The 20,662-nt window shown below is 50.1% G+C and overlaps 6 protein-coding genes across 6 annotated transcripts; 3 read left to right on the top strand and 3 right to left on the bottom strand.

Annotated features, from left to right (window-relative positions):
• Positions 1 to 1,126: 1,126 nt before the first annotated feature.
• On the bottom strand, positions 1,127 to 6,389 carry CONPUDRAFT_110645 (glycoside hydrolase family 38 protein; the record flags this gene model as incomplete). Its single annotated transcript, XM_007775048.1, has 27 exons — positions 1,127 to 1,326; positions 1,382 to 1,781; positions 1,840 to 1,938; positions 2,007 to 2,142; positions 2,226 to 2,453; positions 2,516 to 2,646; positions 2,700 to 2,776; positions 2,845 to 3,288; positions 3,339 to 3,357; positions 3,417 to 3,425; positions 3,481 to 3,583; positions 3,647 to 3,699; positions 3,764 to 3,813; positions 3,866 to 3,993; positions 4,052 to 4,135; positions 4,190 to 4,325; positions 4,385 to 4,393; positions 4,453 to 4,584; positions 4,643 to 4,782; positions 4,849 to 4,989; positions 5,054 to 5,190; positions 5,294 to 5,413; positions 5,466 to 5,523; positions 5,573 to 5,724; positions 5,774 to 5,833; positions 5,891 to 5,958; positions 6,082 to 6,389. 27 exons carry the CDS (start codon positions 6,384 to 6,386, stop codon positions 1,266 to 1,268), a joined length of 3,480 nt encoding a protein of 1,159 aa, XP_007773238.1. The 3' UTR covers positions 1,127 to 1,265.
• Positions 6,390 to 8,940: 2,551 nt separating this feature from the next.
• Positions 8,941 to 9,339, top strand: CONPUDRAFT_158070 (uncharacterized protein; the record flags this gene model as incomplete). The annotated part of the gene is made up of 1 exon (XM_007775047.1): positions 8,941 to 9,339. The coding sequence occupies one exon, from the start codon at positions 8,941 to 8,943 to the stop codon at positions 9,337 to 9,339; it is 399 nt and encodes a 132-aa protein (XP_007773237.1).
• A 286-nt stretch (positions 9,340 to 9,625) lies between these two features.
• CONPUDRAFT_76468 (uncharacterized protein) lies at positions 9,626 to 10,415 on the top strand (the record flags this gene model as incomplete). Its single annotated transcript, XM_007774754.1, has 3 exons — positions 9,626 to 9,925; positions 10,015 to 10,245; positions 10,350 to 10,415. The coding sequence occupies 3 exons, from the start codon at positions 9,626 to 9,628 to the stop codon at positions 10,413 to 10,415; spliced, it is 597 nt and encodes a 198-aa protein (XP_007772944.1).
• A 3,770-nt stretch (positions 10,416 to 14,185) lies between these two features.
• CONPUDRAFT_84754 (uncharacterized protein) lies at positions 14,186 to 15,519 on the bottom strand. Its single transcript, XM_007775046.1, has 9 exons — positions 15,483 to 15,519; positions 15,295 to 15,372; positions 15,136 to 15,239; positions 15,056 to 15,082; positions 14,978 to 15,005; positions 14,764 to 14,928; positions 14,633 to 14,710; positions 14,564 to 14,575; positions 14,186 to 14,497 (listed from the first exon to the last, which is right to left on the bottom strand). The coding sequence occupies exons 2-9, from the start codon at positions 15,339 to 15,341 to the stop codon at positions 14,290 to 14,292; spliced, it is 669 nt and encodes a 222-aa protein (XP_007773236.1). The 5' UTR covers positions 15,342 to 15,372; positions 15,483 to 15,519; the 3' UTR covers positions 14,186 to 14,289.
• Positions 15,520 to 16,774: 1,255 nt separating this feature from the next.
• CONPUDRAFT_76466 (uncharacterized protein) lies at positions 16,775 to 17,663 on the top strand (the record flags this gene model as incomplete). Its single annotated transcript, XM_007774753.1, has 4 exons — positions 16,775 to 16,861; positions 16,936 to 17,028; positions 17,088 to 17,306; positions 17,508 to 17,663. 4 exons carry the CDS (start codon positions 16,775 to 16,777, stop codon positions 17,661 to 17,663), a joined length of 555 nt encoding a protein of 184 aa, XP_007772943.1.
• Positions 17,664 to 18,000: 337 nt separating this feature from the next.
• Positions 18,001 to 19,867, bottom strand: CONPUDRAFT_168646 (uncharacterized protein; the record flags this gene model as incomplete). The annotated part of the gene is made up of 12 exons (XM_007775045.1): positions 18,001 to 18,435; positions 18,494 to 18,570; positions 18,653 to 18,696; positions 18,749 to 18,836; positions 18,900 to 18,959; positions 19,020 to 19,073; positions 19,143 to 19,187; positions 19,250 to 19,479; positions 19,539 to 19,589; positions 19,641 to 19,695; positions 19,751 to 19,763; positions 19,830 to 19,867. The coding sequence occupies 12 exons, from the start codon at positions 19,865 to 19,867 to the stop codon at positions 18,093 to 18,095; spliced, it is 1,098 nt and encodes a 365-aa protein (XP_007773235.1). The 3' UTR covers positions 18,001 to 18,092.
• Between the last annotated feature and the right edge of the window lie 795 nt (positions 19,868 to 20,662).

Below are 20,662 nucleotides of genomic sequence, written 5' to 3'. Positions count from 1 at the left end.
CCTACCATAATTTTGAAGATACGAGTTATTTTATATGATTGGGAGCACATTGCAACTGACACGGGCGATTGCAATCCACTTTGAGGAGCGTTGCAACCGCTTGCAGCTTAGACGTAATAAAATCTCAACCATAGTCGCTAAAAATACTCTAAAACCCGCGAGACCTCCAGACTCCTAACCGGTCGGTCCGATGTCACATGACCCGGCTGCCGAGGAGTTGCCTTTTTTGTACGAAGTACAAGGTCTGACATCTGACCGACTGGCAACAAATCCGATTTGGCTTTGTTTGTCCCGCCGTGTCCCGCCGACCAAACATTGTCGACGTCGTCTTAGACGTAATCGGCACAGGGCCGAGTCGGGGACGTCGGGAGCGGCTCTCGCTTACACTTGCTTAGGGGTAAAGGGGCTTGTATTAATAAGGAGTGAGCTACAAGTCTAATGCTGGGGAAATGGGCGCGCAAACGCAGTGCGCGTGTCTACCACGCGTCGCTTGATGCCCTCATACCTGGTCTTAACATGCAGTAGACACATTACAGGCTACGTATTAGTTAGCATGCTGCAGTGGATATATGGACTGAAAGGACGGGTACTTACCTGTGAGAGCTGTGGATGTTCCTGACCACCTCAGCACAGCGGTTAAAACCCTCAAAGCTATCAACCTGACTGCCAGCCAGCTCGTTGAAAAACTTGCTCGTACCGAAGAAGCGGAGCTCCAAGAAGCTCGTGCAAACCTGTTCGCAAACGCGCGGAGCATGTGTCGCATCGCGGTAGCCTGACGCATCAAGCCTATACACTTATTTATTTGACCAATAATTACTACTATAATACAATCAACAGGGCTATTTTATTCTAAGCGAGCGTAAATGACCGACGTCCCCGACTCGGCCCTGTGCCGATTACGTCTAAGACGACGTCGACAATGTTTGGTCGGCGGGACACGGCGGGACAAACAAAGCCAAATCGGATTTGTTGCCAGTCGGTCAGATGTCAGACCTTGTACTTCGTACAAAAAAGGCAGCTCCTCGGCAGCCGGGTCATGTGACATCGGACCGACCGGTTAGGAGTCTGCGAGACCTCCCGCTTCAATTAAATTGCAGGCTGGTTGCAAGGCACCAAAATCGGAAATGGCTGCAATCGAACTATTAAATTTGCGACAAAGTTAGAACACCACGTCCATCATTTTGACGCAACTTCGCGCGTGAAACGTTGTCCTGAACGGTATGAACTTGCCCTCCTTGGTCAAAATAGGTCCCCGTCGCCAACGCTCAGCAGTGCGTATCTTCGTATTCGTCACTAACGGTTACCCAGCTCTCGCGCTTTGGAGGGCTGCCATACAGATCAGCATCAGTAAAACTTCTTATTTAGAGGCTCAGCCACCCACCGTCGCGAAGCACTCGCGTCCGGAGCCAGAACAAGCTTGATGGTCTTGACCTCAAATGCCCTGAACTCCAGCTTCATGGAGCTGATGTCTTCCATATGGTCGAGCGCGATCGCTGCCTTAGCGTCAACGTCCTCAAGCAGGTTCGTGGTGTACGCTTTCTCGACCCCGAGATACCTAGCAACATGGAGAGTAGCACTTGCATGTCCGCCATACGCCTCATAGAGACGCAGGACAATGCTAGTCTCGCCGGTGCCGTCACCATCGGTGGTAAAATCATCCTCTCCACGCTTGATTGTCTCCAAAATGACATTCGGGGCACCCTTGACCCACACAGGACGCGACGGGGGCATGACAGCGTCCACGGCATCCTTGGAAATCTTATCAGAAGAAGCGAACCTCACTGGGGATAGCTCGCCATCAGTGCCACCGTGCGTGAGAACATAAATGAATAGACTAACCATGGAGGGGCGAGTTAAATATATACGCCGCGATGGGGACATCTGATTCGAGGAAGGAGCCCTCGTGCGGCATCACCGCCCATGAGAACTCGTGCTTTCCTGAATAGAGGGAGAAACATATGTGCATCAGAAATGTGCAAACAGATCCTCGCAACAAAAAAACCCACCTTGATCTTGCTCTGCATCGGGCGCAGTTGCTGCACGGAGAAGCGAGATGCGGAAAACGTTGCCCTGACAGGCGAATCCGTACTTTGACTCAGAGAGGTAGGCAACGCCATATCCGTATTCGCTGTAGTCCGCAAACTGGAAACCGACCATCAGCCCCAGGTGCAAGAAAGGGACGCCATGGCACCCGATGTTGAAAAAATAGGGCGCCACACACTAACCTTGTGTCCGCAAACCTCGAATTTGGCGGCGTCCCAAGTCGTGTTCCGATGTGTCGGGCGCGCTAGATGACCGAACTGCGTCTCGTAAGTTGCACTCGTGTTGTTGATGTCCAGCGGCAGCTCGAACTTGAGGAACTGGTGCCGCTCGCGCCAGTCGACCTCAGCGTCGAATCGGAAGAACGAGCGCGAGCTCCCTTTGAGTGACGCAGTGATAGCGTCAAGCGAGATCTGCACGACATTATCATTGCATCAGAATCGATGTGAGATGAGTCGAAACATGGAGGACGCACAGTGACTCCGATGGTACTCTGACCATACTTGACTTGACTGTACACAGAAGCGCGGAGCGGGCCCTCAGCGACTACTTGGACGTTGGTGAAGTGAAGCGGGGTGGAGACTTCAAGGTGATGGATCTCAACATCTTGGGGCGATCATCGTCAAATGTCATCATAAAACTCAACGAGAGTTGCCTACCCCAAGCATCCCAGTAGTTCGGCCTATCCTCGAAGATCACCAAACCACCAGTCTTCCCCTTCTGAATCAACTCGCGCCTACATCATCATTCATCGTCAATCAGCTCAACGTAATACACATCACAAGCAAGGAAGAAATGTCCTACCCGAGCTGCACATCCACCAAACTCGTAATTCGCCCACTCGAAATCGTAAGCTGGACAGTCCTGTTCCTCAACACGAAATGGTCCGACCCGTTCGTGAACACCGACACGGGCATGCAGTCCGCCAGCATGCCCCGCGCGACCGCCGTGCCCTCCGCGTCCGCGTCGCTGAGTAGCGCGTACCCATGCTTGCCGTCCTTGCTCGCCTGGACGACCTGCGAGCGCAGTGCGCTGTTCGCGAGCGGGACGCGCACGACATCGCACCGTGCGAATGGGGTTGTGTTCGTCGCGAGGATGTCCGTCGACTTGCTGGACGGGAGCAGAGAAAGCGGGGCCTTGGGGGTATGCCGCTGGTGGTGAATTGTGCGTAGAGCGTCGTCGAGCATCTCACCGCACGCTTCACGGACTTCGGAGTAGAGCTTTTCGGCATCGTCATAGACCATACCACTGTGATCTGTTAGATTCCCTGCATAATTGACAGGGAATTACGAGCTTACATAGCGGATCCAGGGAGGACTGATCGGATTGAGGCCATCAGTATGCATCGCTTTTGTGCAGATATGAAAGGTACAAACCATCGTGGACTAGAATATTTCGCATCAGCCTTATACTCAAGCACATGCGAACAAAAGTACACACATTGGTTAAGCAGAACCTTCTCCCAGCAATCATCGATTGTTTTCTTCGGGTAGACATACTTGCTATCGGACGCTTTGAACAGTGTCGCCATCGTCGCGAGCAACTTCAATACATTACGTCAGTTTGGCGTGAAGTCCCCCCGTTAACTAGCAGGATGATAGCGCACCTCAACGTCACGAAGCATAATCTCCGACTTCCGGTTCCCTTTCTTGATCGAGCCTGGCAGAGCCCGAATATTCAGCATCAACACACATCCTCGGATCACTGAGGTTCAACAACGTACCATGTGACGTATACGTCCCCCTGTGGAACTCGAGGTACAACTCGCCGCGCCTTTCAAATCATCTCAGCTGGCACGCCCAAAGCCAGATAGCAAATAACGTACCAAACTGGCAACCTCTCGCCACCACCAGTGTTCCTATCGATATCCCCGAAGAAATCCTCGACGGACGCGCCCATACTCACAGCCGGCAAATCGCGGTGGTTGTTCGTCGTCGCGCGAATGCGGCGGAGCTACCATACATCGTGTCAGATTGAAACGTATGTAGTGCAATGAGAATACGACACTCACGTTCTCGAGCATCTTGGGCAGCGCCCCTCCGCCACCATCTCCGTTTCCGAACACGAGTAGCGCGGTGTCGTCTGACTCCAGGTTCTGCGTCACCCAATCTCATCAGCCAACTTCGATAAAGAGGCTGGGAAGTCCTACCTTGTGGTTAGTGACGGCCTTGTTCACATCACCGACGGTCGCCTGCGCGGTATACGTGTCGACAGGCGTCATATGGCACAACACTTGTGTGCCGTCGATCCCGACCCAGTTGAACGTCGTGTGCAGGAAGACGTTACTGGAGAAATCAATAATCGTTAATGTCACTCTCTTCACCTGTTTGTCTCGGTATCTTACATGTTGTTCCTACAGCATAAACACCAACGTCAGTATATTCCTTCAGGTACGAGAGCAGGAGGACGCACCAAGACAACTTTTGTGTAAAGAAGTACTTCATCCCCGCATCTCGTATGAGTTGTGGGTACGCAGCCGTAAGACCAAACGAGTCGGGCAGCCACGCCGTCTCGCAGCGTTTGCCAAACCGCGACTGGAAGTATCTGTAGCGTTATTCCACCTTTAGCACTGGACCGATGGACACAGGAATTATTGACTCACCGCTGGCCATACAAAAACTGCCGCACAAGCGCCTCCCCAGAGGGCATGTTCCCATCGTTCTCAACCCATGCGCCGCCGATGAGTTGGAACTGGCCCGACTGGACCTTGGCCTTCACTTTCTCGAACAGAGGCGGGTACAGCTAACACGGAACGCGAAACATATTTAGTCCCTGCATCGTGTTCAAGCAAGTTGAGGGGAAACGTACTTGTTCAAGCCACTTGAACTGTTGTGCCTGCGAGCACGCGAAGCGGTGCTCAGGATATCGCTCCATCAAATCGACCTGCGTCGACCAGGAGCGCGCTACTTTCTGCTGCGTGACCGAGTACGGCCAGAGCCAGGCTGTGTCCTTCAAGTTTCCCAAACAGTCAGCCTCCAGCAACGTTGTCTCACGGCAAAGGGGAAGTACGTACGATATGACAATACGAGATGCCCACGACCTGTGCGCGCTTTGTACCCTCTTCGTAGACCTTCGCGCCCTTAGCTTGCCAGCCTTCGCCAAAGACCCGTTCGGCGATGCCGCGCATGCGCGCGATGGCTTCGGGATCGGCTGTTTGCGAGGGTACGAAGTTGCGAAGTTAGCTTCTTGAAAGGCAACGCGCAGGGTGGAAAGGGGTAATGGAAGAGAAGGACAGGACGAGAGGATAACATACCTGTGCCGAGGGCATTCATGATGTCATTTGCGACTACCAGCGCCTCATTCTGCAAGGCCGAATTCCCGGGAAGCGTTTCGATGATTTCTTTGAGGGTTTGGAAGTCCCACATCAGATGCCCTGCGCAAACGTTGAGTCACATTCTTCGAGCGCCGAAGCCAACTATACGCACACGCATCTTGATTCGGCACCACAATATCCGCCGAAGCGAGCGAGAAGTATCTGTTCATCTGAACTTCTCGTGAGCGCGTGAAATAATGAAAGAGGGGGGAAACATACATCGGGAGGGGCGATGGTATCACCGTTCCACGGCACACCGAACATGCCGTTGCAGCTCGACTCGATGACGATTTCGTGTTTGCCAGCTTCGACAGAACTCATGGGGATGATGTATTCGACGCGCCGATCGCCGCCATATCCTCCAGTGATACCTTGTCGGGCTGTTAAATGGAGAAGAAGCAGTGAAACTGGTCAACGCACCCTGAAGAGGCACTCCATCCGTAGAGAAGATCATTGCTTCGCATCCTGGATCGAATTCGACTGGTGCAGGGCAAAATCGTTAATAGAAGGTAAAAGATAGGAGGTTCTGACGCATACATTGGACCCGTTCGTACTGCTGCCAGTAAGTGGGGACGTTGAGGGACACCTTGAACCAGTGGTTCGTCTGTGATATAGATGCATGAGCACCAAGCACTAGATCTAGAAGCCAGTGTCTTATCTCACCCCTAATCAGAAGATAAGCATACCGCCTCAACAATCTCAATGCACGCCCATAGCGCATGAACTCACAGGAAGGCCCAAACGAATCCCCCTTCTTGGCGGGCTTGAAGTCCTGCTTCATCGCTTCTTCGAAGCTAGGCTTCGACCTCCCCGGAGCGCTCCATACCTGCAGGCTGACGAAGTCGGAGCTATCGAGCCTGTGGGTGAACATGACGGCGGAGAGATTGACATCAGAGAAGTGGCCGCCGACGAAGTTGCCGAGGCGGCTCTGGGTGAGGCCTTTAATCCATTTCGAGCCTGTGCCGAAGTTGTGCGTTGGATAATCAGCTCCTTGAGAGTGCGAGTGAGGATGAGAGTGAGAGTGCGCCGCCATGGTGGTGATGCGCAAGAGGGTGAAGGGGAGTTGGTGATCTGGACGAGGATGGGGCGAGCTGGAGCTCAACTGCACGCGCCGCTCGGCTAATTGTGTGGGGAAGACAGATGACCGCGTGGTATCCTAGCTATTTTGGGAAAGCCCCTAACTTAGCCCGAAGATCCATATCTCGCGGGCGTTACCGAGTGCTTGCCTCGTGCCTTAGGCGGCTTCCACTCACTTGTCCACTCAGCTCCGCCGACATAGGCGTACCATTTCATCGCGAATGGGTCCGCGGAAGCGCTTTTACTCCCAGTGCTGACTGGAGTGTATAAGTAAGTATCTCTACGACAACGTCTGTGCCCGAATCGCTGATCACTTTCAACTAAACTTGAAGATGTTCCAGAAACCACATTATGCCCTGTGGAACAGCCTAGAAATAACGTCTAGCGTCTTTGTAGTTCTAAGAAGTATGGATGTCTCGAGACAAAAGTGGGATGACCTGAAGGTATGTCAGCTATCTCGACTTCCAGCGTAAGAAGATAGTCATAGGATAAACAACATCGCAGAGCTACGTCAAACCTCTCGTTCGCCAATGGCTGGACCGAGGCAAAACATTTGAGGATCAGGACGCTAAGATCGTGGACAAAATCGTCAAAAAGGTATGGCAACGCCTTGCATCTTTTTCTCCTTCAGTTGCCACGAGGTCTCCCGATTGAAGACCGCCGTAGACAGTCAACCACTTTCCCTACCTGAAAACGTACGAAGAAGGCTGGCCTATTGAAATTTACATACGTCGTTGGTTGAAACATTGTCGTATTTGTGATGTGTACCGTATCAAAGGACCGAAGAAGGTGAGATTGGTAGCTATGCGTCTTCTGTATAAGTTTTTCTCATTGGCTAACGCCTTATTGGATCCCTAAGCATTTTTCAACAACCCGTCGCTCATCTCGAAGCTTCACATCTATCAGCGATGAAGAATCTAGTAGAGACAGGTCGGGAAGGACAGCAAGCTCTTCCAACGCTACAGGTGGACCCCGTCGTTCAGAACGCAGAGCGAATTTAGACGAGGCGTCTCGCGCCGGTCCCATGACGAGGGTAAGATTGTCTTTCTTGATGTAATCATCCTCCATCTCCACACATCTCATCTTCCTTCTAAGCTTACTAGGAGTCAAACAACCGCATCCACGTCTACATCGGCTACACTAATTCATTCACGGTCTCCAGCAGCTCGCAACAGCTACGACCGCCGCCTTACATCAGTGTCGGAAGGTAACTCCATCGACTCCATCCTTCGCTCATGCAATCTCGACCTGGAGCACTTGGCTCCTGTTATAATCAATCTTGGAATACGCACGCCGGAGCATGCACGGGAATTCGCCACAATGTCATACGAAAATATCAAAGGCTTCTTCGACAAGTATCATGAGAAGCTCGGAATGAGCGAACTCGAGAGATTCGTGTTCATTTCCAAGTGCAAAGAATTGGAGTAAGAGGAGGCCGCAGGGGGTGGGAGGGACTAGAACCGGATATAAAATGAACGTCGTTTCGGACAGAGTACATCATCTCGTGTAAGGAAAGTCAATACGAAACGCTGATCTGAAAATACGAAAGCCGGACGCCGAATTTGAGCTTCTTTGCGGTGCTCAGCCGGACGATGGGGTACATAAAACCATCCAAGTCTCTCTCTCTTTCCCTGGTACATTGAAACCCGTCCTCGCCAACCATTGTATCAGATGTCTCTTCAACTCGAAACAGATTTCATCCCACGGCCAAACGGTAGTCATGTATCTGAGGTCTCCAGACTACTAGTGAGAAATGAGCTCTCCTGCTTACTGGCCAAGATGAGGATGAGTTTGGCACAATGGACCGAGCTCAAGGTCGGTTCATAGTGATATCATCCATCATGCTAGTCTTTGACGCGTGATAACATCTGTTTCAGAGAATAGCCAGACCAATTGTTCAAAACACGTTAGATCCCGCATTGCCGTACAACGAGCAAAATCCGGAAAGGATTGTACATGCCGTCCGCACAGTACGTACTACCATCTCGTTATCCAAGAGCTTGACGAAGACGAACAACCTGGCGTATGCTTATAAAACGGGCGTCAATGTCGCCAGATTTCCAATGCCCTGCCTTTCCTTAAAGTGTACGAGGACGGATGGCCAGTCGAGGTTTACATAGCCCGCCTTCTTCACGAACATGTTCGCAAAGAACGCAAGAAGTGGGCTCGGGGTGAAGTCCGTCAGAAACCACACGAACCCCAAGATCAATTTCGTCTTTCAATTATCCCTACAGCTCAAATTCCGCAGCCTGTGACACAGTGTTCTCACCAGACAACAGAACGCGAGCGCGATTTACAAAACGAAAAGGTATGAAGACCAATGTATACTCTCAGCTGTTCATGTAATCCACTTGACGAATCTACACGCTAATGACGCATATGCTCAGGGATACGCTGCGTTTGTCCAGTACATGAAAAACCGAAACAAAGCCGCACCTGGAAGGACGGCTCCCAATTCCTCTGCAACAACCCCTCATGATACAGACATGTTCTCTCATGCATCGTCTAACATGTCTACGAACCCGGCTGAAAGTCATCCGTCGAGCGTGGTTAGCGACTCGTATGAGATCCAGTCACTCGCCACCGCGCCTTCGTCAGCCACAATTGTCCCAATACAGTCTCAGTCCCCGTCACCGGGGCCCGCCACACACCTCTCCTCAGATAGTACAACTGTACCGGCACCCGAAGTCATCTCCATTGGGTCCATCCTCGCGTCATGCAAGCTTGACTCCGAACATCTTGGACCCGTAATGGAGGAGCTCGGCATACACACGGCTGAGGAAGCTCGCGCGTTGGCGTCTATGCCAAATGAGGATGTTACAGCGTTCTTTGAGAAGCACCACGAGAAGCTTGGAATGAGCGAACTCCAGCGCTTCGTCTTTGTTTCTAAGTGCAAGAAGCTTGCGTGATTATATCAAGATCCACGAGGATAAGGCGAGACGGAAGCGGTGAAGGTTCTATCACAGGCAAATCAAAGAGGGATAAATAGAGAATAAGCTCTGAGGGTCTCCTCGTTATGTAGGGTAGTGGCGCTATGAAAACCATACATCAAATATACCGGAAGCCGCTTTGTTCTTCTTTGTGGAGTTGTGGTGCATAGTCAGAATATGAAGCACATAAAAGCAGCTATATTACCCCTTATTCCCTGCCGTGAGCTTCACGTCCCCCTCACACATATCAAGTTTCCCCCACGAAATGCCCCATAAAAATAGAACGTGCATCGTCCCGCCCCCTAGAGACAACGATCTGAACCCAATGGGTGGTCTACACAAGGAACTTGGCGACATCTTGGGGAGGATGAAGATGAGTCGTGTGCAGTGGATCGACCTCAAGGTTGGTTGCGAAGTAGCGCCCGACTACCCTTTCCAAGTCCTTTACTTAATCGGCGCATGCGTGTATCAGAAAACGGCACTGCCACTCGTACAGACGCTCCTAAATCCTAGTGCACCATATGGGGAGCAAGACCTTGAGAAAGTTGCCATCGTCATCAGCGAAGTAAGTGGGTGCAACTAGAACCAGTATTGTTGCTCTTTTCCATGTATGTCATCCGAGCTACTGTGTCCGTTCTAATCCCATATGAGTAGACAACCAAAGCTCTTCCGTTCCTCAAGATATACAAGGACGGATGGCCGATCAGAGTTTACCTGGCCCGGTACTTCTACGTCCGTATGTACAGAGGCCGCAAGACTTGGCCATCTGTCTCTGTCGAACATCGGGAGTCAGCACCACCCCAAAACAACGCCGTTTCTCAAGTTTCTCCGTCGACTAAGCAGATTGGTCAGCGGATTCGCGAAGGTAGAAAATCTGGTGATAAGGTAAGAGGAACATAATAATCCGTTTAACCGCTTCATAAGTCACGGATTCATAAGTCATACTCTAACACGTAGTCGTTTTAGGGGCATTCTGCATACGCTCGCAGCATGAACGAAAGAAGCAAGACCCCATCGGGCCGAACTTCTCTCTATTCTTCTCCAGTAACGACTAATCGCACCACACGCTCTTCATCTAGTGCGTCAACGAGCACCGGAGCTCGGGCTGATTTTCCACGGTCGAATGAAGTCTTCGGATTTTTGAAATCAAGATGCTCCCTTGACATTTCCCGCTTTCGCGAGCCTCTGTTTACAGTTGGGATCTCCCAACCGGAGCATCTACGATCACTAAGTACTTTAAGGCATCGCGAAGTTGAGGGGTTTCTTGTCAAGCATGAGGAAGTGTTACATATGAGTGTCTTTGACCGTCATGTGTTTGTTACCGCTTTAAAGCAGTACAAGTAGCCGAGATAATTTTCTCGGTTCAAAGTAGGAGACAAAGCTCATTACGATATAAACACAGGGTATACCGCATACTGTACGCTTCGAAGAAATGGAACACGGTCTCGTATAGAGATAATTCTTGCGACTCTTGTGAAGCCTAATCCACCTATCTTCATGCCTTTTTCAGGTCAACCTTTACGGAAATAACGCGAATCCCAAGTAATCTCTTCTTCGCTCTTGTGCGCTCAAATCTCAGCATCTCGCTTTCGTTGGAAGAAGTGAAGTTATCATACGCCCGGCCGATCGCGCTCCCACATCCGTGTTCTGTGGGATGATGACATCAAATAGACATATAGTACCTATTGAGAGAATTCGAAGTTAATTGTGCCTCTATGTTTCATCTATATTTCTAACTTCGAATCGATAAAACCGGTGGAAGTCGAAGGTGGAGCAGATTGGCGGAGGTGTGCGCTGGAGAAAACAAGCCAGCGAGAAAACTCACACTGGCTTAGGTGAAGAAGTGTTTCAGGGTTGTTGAAGACAGCACGGTCATGAAGCCACAACGATGAACTTATCGGACGCCGTTTGGCTCTTCTTTGTGGCGATCAGCTGGAGCGCAAAGTACATAAAATCGTCCACCTCTCTCTCGCCTTGTACATCAATGTCCTTGGTCTCTGAGTCTATACTTGTCTCTTCGACAGAAAAGTGGCCTTGTAAACCCGGAGCACACCCCAACACTCTCCCAAAATTCGGCGGACCGGATACAATGGCCCGTTTACCTAAGAACCTGTCCTGCCTTCTGAATAAAGCGCAGATGAGTCGGAGTGAATGGATCGATCTCAAGGTTAGCTGTACTGTAAACCCATGATACATTTCAAATTGAAACTGCTTAATAGAGAACAGCAAGACCTCTAATGCAGTTGTTTCTGAGTGCTAGCGAGTCGTATGAAAACCAAGATCGTGATAAAGTCGCAATGGTCATTAGTGAAGTACGTGAAGGAAACTCACATTCATAACTTACATCCATAAAATTTCAATGCGCTCATACTACTACCACGATTCCATAGACCGTCAAAGCACTCCCTTTTCTTGAAAAATACGAGGACGGCTGGCCGATCAGAGCCTACGTGCAACGCTTCTTTGAAGACCGTGTGCGCAGGGGGCGTAAGACGTGGGCGTCTAAAGCCAGCACACTTGAGTATCGGAACCCAACACCTTTATCAAGTGGTATTATGGCTCATACCTATCAGCATACCGCACAGAGTAGTTCCCCGACATCTAAATGCAGAACACCCAACGGAAAGGTATGGTTGAGTCCACCCCCTAATATCCAAGCTACCAACCCTGAATGCTCATAAACTGCAAACCAAGGGAGATGCCGCACACAACCAACTCATGTTGAAAGAGAGAAGCAAGACTCAATCTGTTCAGGCTTATATCGGCGCCTCGGCGACCACAGCTCATAAAACAAGCCCTACCTTGCACGTATCATCAACTAGCTGCACCGTACCGGAGCCCGCCAAATTGAACGAGGTTCTTGACTTTCTGAGGATGAAATGCGTTCATGACCTATCCCCCTTCCATGACCCGCTCGTCACAATCGGTGTTTTAGAACAGAAACACCTCCAGGTGCTAAGGTCTTTAGAGCAGAGCGAAATTGAAGAGTTTCTCATCAAACACGAATATGTCTTACATATGAGCGCGTTCGATCGACATGTATTTACTACCGCTGTGAAGGAGTACAAGCACGAACGGAAGTAGTCTAGACCCTCAGCTCAAAGTAGAGTATAGGTGTAAAGTTGGCACTACATTCGCTACATAATCTTCGATACGCACGAGTAGTCTGAAATCCAAACATCTGCATGAGCCTCGACTTATGGGTCGATTTCATCTGTACCTCCCCTACCAAATCACGCACCCTCACAGCCATACCCTATCTTGACGGCCGAGATCAACTCACATTCCAAGTAGTCTCTTCCTCGCTCCATCTGTATCAACCTCAATCTGCGCATCTCGCACCCATGATGGAAGGCAGGCACGTCGGAGCATGCCTCACAGTCGGCATGCACGCAGGATAAGGGCATCAAGTGATACTATGGATGCCATCAAGAAGTGTGAGTTTCAACGTTCTTTACTTCCAAAATGAAGAAGCTAAAAGGTGTGGGAGCAGAATTCGCAGGAAGTGGGCGGCGTGAGATCGAGGAATCAAGCGAGCGAGAACGATCATATTGGGTTAGATAGAGAAGTGACCGAAGTTGCGAAGGATATATTGCTATGAATTGACTGCTGTTTGATCAATTTTGTGTGGCGCTTAGCTGGGGCATGGAGCACATAAATGCACCAACTTTCGTCTTTCCTCGCTTTCGTTACCTTAATTACCCCCCCCCCCCCCCTTCGCTGGCCATATGGTGTATCACGACAGCAAGAAAGACTTCATCCCCCGTCCGAGGAATAATTATCTGGCTCCGATGAGCTATATGAGTCATCGTCGCTCGGTTCTGTTGGGTAAAATGCAGATGGAACTGGGTCAATGGTCCGATCTCAAGGTTAGTTGCACTGTAGATGTGAACTCCATGAGAGTATGCTTATCTCTAGCTCTTGTATTTTTGGTTTTTGATCGTTCTAGAGCACCGCACGACCGCTTATGGAGAAAATGCTGGATCCTGCTGCTTCATACGAGGAGCAAGACCGGGAGAAAGTCGCAGCTGTCATCAGCAAAGTAAGTGAAGGAACACCGCATTGTTAAATCCAGTCCTCACTACACCGGCAGACTATGAAGACCCTTCCGTTCCTTGAAGCCTACGAAGATGGGTGGCCTGTGAGCGTCTTCATGAATCGTGTCTTCTACCTCCGGGTACGCAGGGAGCGCAAAACATGGAAACCTATTTCCCGGAAACCCGGGGGTCGGACGCCAATGGCTTCTCCGAGAAGTGTGTCAGTGTCGACCATACACAGTGGTAACCCCAACCATGAATACACAGTTTGCAAACAAAAGGTCCGAATTCTGATGAAGGCTTCATTCCATTCCCACAGTAACTAGCTAAGAGTGCATCAATGCTAATACCTCTATATCTAGGGATGCACTTCACACGTCCACCAAGTGAGAGAGCGACGTAAGGCATCATCTGAGAAGACTTTGCCCGGGTCTCTGGCATCAACCGCCCCAAGCACCTTGTCAAGCGCAGGCAGAGGTACTGCCATCCAATCTGATCGTAATCGGTCGAGCGACGTTCTCAGGTTTCTGAAAACGATATGTACCATGGACATGTCCCGCTTCTATGAGCCCCTAGTTGAAATTGGAGTCTCTGAATGGGAGCATCTCCAGGCGTTGGGCACTTTGGAGGGCAACGAAGTCGAACAGTTCCTTGTGAATCATGATAGGGTGCTACAAATGAGCGCATTTGATCGTCATATGTTTGCTTCCGCTGTGAAATACTGCGAGTAACAAAGGAAAGCTTATCTCACAAACAATCCACTAGCGATCATACATTCGTGTACGCACTGATCTGTTACATGTATGAATCCCGGTCTAGATTGAGTGTCGTAAACCCGAAGAAGATAGTATGTCAAGGATCTGAAATTGTGCTTAGTTCGAACTCATCGACGTCATGAACGGACGTGTTGGCGGGGTGGATGCCTCTCAAGGTCATCCTGTGTGCGCCGAAGTTCCGTAGGGTATGCAGACATCACAATCGGAGTTAGTATTGTTGGTGCATCCTCCCATCGCGATTCACGATAAGCGGCTCTGCCCTTGAGCTTTCTGTGGTTCTTCAGTAAGCTCAGTGTGATGCGGGACATCATTATGATCTGCAACCTATAGATTAGAAGTCGTCAGCGCCAAACCGTAGTACCGTAATCGCAAGCTTCAGGGACAACTCACAAGTAGATGAACCTTTGAACCGAGTCAGAGTAGGCATACATAAAGACGACATATCGGTAAAGTGCTTACTCGGAGATGAGGCCCTTGAGTCCAGCGTCGGCGCGAAGTACTGTAATGACTTCCATATTGTTACTAAAACAGATCGTCCTACATATAGTCTTCATTGGTGTCATCGGCATGAAGATTATATATCAACGTACGCATAGTACAATGTCCCGTTAGTTACTAGCCTTCGCGCAATAGAATGTCGACTCCCCGAAGCGCCAAGAGGGAGTGCACGTGTGAGCATGAGTATAAACACGAGCGTGTCGTAGACTATTATCATCCAAAAACTCGACGAACGCAGCAATGGGCCGTTCTTGACGCTAAGTCGTGATGATGAAGACGTTCTCTTTAGTTGTGATTACCCCTTACTTGGTTGGATGAATCATCCCTTGACAAACTGCGCCTCGATTAGATATGCGTACAATATGAAGATGTCCAGAATCGCACCGTGCACGACGTGGGAATGAGGAACCGCTAACAATCAGACGTCAGAACGTTTTTCCCAAGCTCAGACAAGAGGTACTCACACGCTGACTGAACTACGGACCATACCGCAAGCCCAAACCAAGTGGCAAGGACAGAACTCATGACGTAACCGACAACTCTATGAGACGCACATAGCGCTGTAATCCTACAATTTCAATGAGCTATGTCAGCGGGGGTATGGCTAGCCTAGAGTATACCACCTTTTGAGCATCATCACCGATGCAATTGCAGTGCCGAACACGATCATCGAGCCTTGGTAAAATACGAACCGCTCGCAGCTGTTCAGGTTCGCTGATCAGTGCTGATCAGTGCTGATACGAATATGAACTGACACCTATGAAAAGATGGGATCAGCCGACGATGCCGAAGCTATGACATGACGCAACATACTGCTGGGTTATCGGCGACCAGAGGCGACAGGTATGCTGCAGCAAGTAAACTTTTGGTCAATTGTTTTAGCATGTACGAATGAAACGCACAGAAGATGTAGACAATTTGGCTGATTGGCGTGACATAGCGATTCTGCGGCAGGATCGACGGGCGAGCTTAAGTCAAGTGTTTCTGGACGTCCGTACCGTGAGGAAGAGGTATGACACTTTCTGTAGCATGGATTATCTGGACATGGACTGTCACAGAAGGAGTACTCACTCGTCTTCTTAGGCTCCCTCCATTTTAGCTCAACCTTTCCGTTTCGTCAGCTCTCGGCGCAAAACTAGGTGCATAACGCTCTTAACCTCATCACCAAACGTGATCGCGTGGTCCCACAGTAGCAGAGCGAGCCCAAGGAACTTGACGTACTTTAGACGTGAGCATCATTACGCTGCCTGAGCATCCATCCGTATAGCAAAACATACCGTTAGAAGAAGCCTTGCAAAAAAGAAGACGTTAACAATACCCAAACTGAGCAGATGTAAGAAGCCTACTCACGAATCTCGCGCATCATCAACCTTCTCCTGATTCCATTGGCTGGGAGCTTGAGCTAGCAAGTTTATGGAGCGCATACACCAAGCCGCAAGGGAGAGGAAAAGCGAGTGAACAGCTCCAGCCTCGAGCACAAATTAAGCCCGTGTGTCAAGCAGGGTCGCGTTGATGTGAGGTTCCGTGACTACCGGTGTGCCAAAACCCCTGGGATGTCACTTGATGGCATGCGAAGTGAGAAGCAGGGCTCGTAGAAATCTTGAATGAGCCCTTTGATCATACAGGTTTGATACAGGTGACAGCGACTCAGAATGATCAAGGGGAGACAGAAAGAGTCGGAACTCGGAAGCGCCGAAGATCTTGTGCGTTGGGCGTCCGATTCCCACGGTCTTACATTCATCCTCGCGTCAACGTTTTAATTCAACACAGCTCTTGCACCTTCGACAACGTTGAAATGTTACGAGATTCATTTACATACCCTGGATCGACTCATCATGCCTTCGCGCGTTAGAAGTGCGCTTCAATAATGGTGCTCCCCCTTCTTTAGTACCCCACAAGTTGCAACCCCCTATCATAGGCGGCCGTTCATGAGCTTCTTGGCGATACTCGAGAACCCATATCATATAAGGCCCCAAAGCCCACCAGCGCCCGTTCAAAGGTAACACCCGCACACGTACCACATCAGCTGTGCGATATCAGAACATAGGCTAAATGCAGACAAATTCACCGCTCGCCCTTGTTCCACGACCAGAGGACAACATCATGAACGCACTTATCAAGCTTCACAGGCCCCTAAGTAAGACTTTACCGAGGTTACGAATGGATCAGAGCATTTGGAACGATCTGAAGGTTGGCACTTAGCGTAGACATACTGTTTGGCTGAAGGGGCACGTAGGCTCATGACAGTGAAACTCTGCTCACAGAACGTTGTCCGCCCACTCGTTCAGGACCACCTGGCTGTCCAAGTACCATACGGAGGGCAAGACCACAAGGAAATAGACACAATCTTGCGGAAGGTAAGCTTGGAAGTCGGGTCGACAAGCGACACCCTTCAAGTAACTGAAAATGCCTCAAGGCCATACGTGCACTACCACTCCTCGAGCAGTACCAAGATGCCTGGCCCGTAGATCTGTACATCCGCCGTTTCCTCCATGAACACAATCGCAGGGGGAGCACCACGTTCTGTCGAATGGCACAGGGACAGATTGGCCAAAAACCTACCAGCCTAGGACGCGCTGCGCTCAACTTGACCCTGGGCATTAAACGTAAACCTCGAGCCAGGAAGGTTGCAAGGGTATGTTTGCAGTGCATGCCACATCCGGTGTTGAATTATTTACCAAGCTCCAACCGATAGAACACCGCTATGGAATCAGAAATGGCTGCTCACCACACATCACCCACTGATAGACGGGGACGATGCGCCTACCCACAAAGAACCGATATCGCGGAGTTCTTGAGTAGCTCATGCACGCTTAATCTTACCAAATACCATAAGGACGTTCTGGCAGTCGGCATCTTGCAGATTTCTCACCTTGAAGCGCTAAGCACGTTAGACGTGGATGATTTCCTCGTTCAACAGGACAGAACCTTACACATGACCCCATTCGACCGATTCATGCTCGCGAGCGCCATTAAGCGATGCAAGAAGTGATGGTCACATATGATTTGAGGCTTAGATACTTTGGAGAAATGGCGTAAAAGCACTCTGCTGAGGATGAGAGTATTCAAGCAAACTTGCCGCAGTGGCGGTAACAAAAGAGAAACAACGATTGTTGGGATCAAATATTGTTGGGATGAAATGCGATGAGCAAGAGGTAATTGAAAAATGAAACAATGTACGACAAACGTGATATGTGCGATGCAAAGATCAACTAGGTACAATGCAAATCTACAAGATTGTCCCATCATTTAAAACTGCTTCAATGCATCGAGCAAGCATTTACTCACCTAAGATATGACATTATGCGAATTATTTATAACCCCGCGGTGCCGAATAGCCCGGAAGAACCGACTCTGCCGCGACCCCTCCTCATGCATCAAATGCGTCAAACCTAAATGTCGGACGCACCGCGACCCACACCTACGACCCCAAACTCCTCCCTTTACCCTCCTTCCAAGCTCTTTCGGGGCTCCGCAGCTCTATCAAGTCATGACCGTCCTCCGTTCGCCCTGGTATTCGGACCTGCAGGGACTCTGCGCCACTACGCATTTCGGCGTGGTGCCGCATGTAGAGATTCTCCACGTCTCCTCCTGACGCGGACGTATCCGACGTGGAGAACGCGGTTGTGCCCGGGCCGGGAGATGTTACGAACGAAAGGTAGGAGGACGGCTCAGCGCTTACTGACGTGGGCTCTTCGGAGCGCGCGAGGATGTGTTGAGCATAGTATCGGTTATTGAGACCTGCCATGAGTGAGTTGGTGTACCTATGTGATGATGTGAAGGGTGAGCGGAGCGTATACGGAGAACGTGAAGAATACCTACAGTTTTCCTAGGTTAATTGCGCTTGGTAAAGGAAAACAGGTGAGCATATTCGTCGAATCAAACGGATGGCGCATTCGCTTACCAGAACATATGCAAATTAGCATGCTACGAAGATTGATAAGAGATTCGATCCCAGCAAGAGTAAGTCTAATGCCTTACCTGGAACGAGACAAAGAACACGACGTCCGTGATTGAGACTACCGCTATCATGAAGTCAGCGGACGTCAAACATGAGTGTGTCCACGGCTTTCTCACCTGTAAGGGTTCCCGTCTCGATCGTAAGCTGAATCATCCGCCGGACGACTTGTTTCGTCGCTTCATTCGTACTCCCCGCTTTAAGGAGCTTCAGAGGTAGATCATGACCTCGGTTAGACTAGTGAAATGTCTATGCCTCGAGGTGACTTACGAGAACCGTCATCGACGACGCGATCAGTACGTCCGTAATCGCACTGGTTACATGCCATACCTATCGGAGACGGAGAGGCGTTAGACGCAACGTATATACGAAATTCCAAGGTAGGCTAACAGTAACGGCAGGAGAAAGACGCGGGAGCTCTGAGAAGTTCTTCAGCTCGCGAAGCTGTAAGCCGAACGAGGAAGAGTGAAGTATCTTAGCTGCGGTCACAGAGGATCAGATAGAAGGTCTCACCTGGATCCCACTCGCGATTCCCGCCCATCCCTGGACTAGCGCTCCCTGGAATAATGAAGTGTGCTTAGTATATGCGTACTATGATTCGTGCGCATAGAGCCACTCACCAGCACAATGGCTCCACACAGAAGCGGTATCTTCCCCAGCGTCCAAACTCGCCAACCAAAGAACAGCTGAACAACCATGGATATGGCACCAGTCATGATGGGGACGTTGAACCAGGACAGCTGGTATTCGACAAGAGAAGCTGGGTTACCTAGGTTCTTAACGAACCAATAAAAGGCGTCGGAAGTCATAAGGAGTGTCTGGATGATTTCCCATATGTACAGCGTGTACACTACAGTGACAAGTGACAAGTGAGCAGTTATGCGTATATGTGATGACTCAAAGGCGTACCTAAGCACTTTATGCGCAAAGAGTCATCAGGGTAGTGAACGTGATACAGAACTTAAACATGTTTGGGCACATGAACATCCCATGAACAGAACAGAAACGCACATATTTGAACGGTTAGTACGCCAAGGAGCGCCCAGTTCACGAAATACCCAAGTAACTAAAGACATGTTAGCGCGCCAGAAAGTGAAGACTTCGCATGCAACACAACATACCTCAGGCCCAGCTCTATAACACCCCACACCGAAGAACCTTCAGATGAACAATCGAGAAGGAAAGAGCTCTATTGCTCACATCAACGTGAGGTCGTCGTCGCTCGAGATGGCCAACATCTTCGCGAGTCTTGGGCCAGCGCGACGAGCAGAGTGGAAAAAGGAGAGGAAGACGGTCGGAGTGGTGGATAGGGCAGCAGGAGGTCAAGAGATGAGGAAGTGTCGAAGGAGCATTGGCAGACGAGGATCCGAGAAAGGACGTATAGCGGAATATAATTGCGTCGCCTCGTGCTTCGGATTGGTCTGGCCTGCTTCTCTTTTTCATATGTGTGGACCCTGACGCGAGCGTCTAGTGCGTATTTGCTAGCCGAACTGCCTGCAAAAACCTTTTAGATTCCGATTGGCGACTCAACTTAGTCCTTTAACGGATATGTTCGCACCCCAGTGGCCCACTCCATTTGTTCTCCACCTTTTCCCTCGGAATTTCGCCCATGTCCCAGCAGAAAATGGAGGGCACGCGAGAAGCAAGTCTAGAGAGCGTTGAGTTGGCGTTGAGCGTAAGCAAGGGAGTAACAGCCAGCACGTCAACACGTCTCTCCATACTGTCTCCGACCTCCTTTTATGGATTTACCGCCGGCAACTCATGTTTGGCTCCCCACTTTTCAGGATCCACTCAACTTTGCGTTCCAATTGCGTCCGGAAAACATTGTTCCTCGTCAAATATTGGGTAAATACTCGTTCCCTAATAGTCTTCGGGATGCTTATTGACCTAGTAACGTTCGCTTATGTTCGCCTCTTAATGATGACATCCGTTGGTGCCTATTTGCCTTGTTAAGGTTGCGGTATTTCTTGTTTGTTGTGGTTCTACTCGTTCTAGTTTCCGGGCTACTTCCACTTATTGAGGGCAAATACTAC

The sequence above is a fragment of the Coniophora puteana genome, assembly GCF_000271625.1.
Source record: "Coniophora puteana RWD-64-598 SS2 unplaced genomic scaffold CONPUscaffold_13, whole genome shotgun sequence".
Classification (NCBI taxonomy): Eukaryota; Fungi; Basidiomycota; class Agaricomycetes; order Boletales; family Coniophoraceae; genus Coniophora; species Coniophora puteana.
Note: the sequence above shows the minus strand (reverse complement) of the source record. Positions and strands in the feature narration are given on the sequence as shown.

Excerpts from the sequence above, each read along its gene's own strand:
- CONPUDRAFT_84754 (XM_007775046.1), bottom strand. The coding sequence starts at position 15,341 with ATGATCGTGTTCGGCACTGCAATTGCATCGGTGATGATGCTCAAAAG. Across the intron at positions 15,240-15,294 it reads TCGGTGATGATGCTCAAAAG|GATTACAGCGCTATGTGCGT; the intron begins GTGGTATACTCT and ends TTGAAATTGTAG. Across the intron at positions 15,083-15,135 it reads GTCCGTAGTTCAGTCAGCGT|CGGTTCCTCATTCCCACGTC; the intron begins GTGAGTACCTCT and ends TCTGATTGTTAG.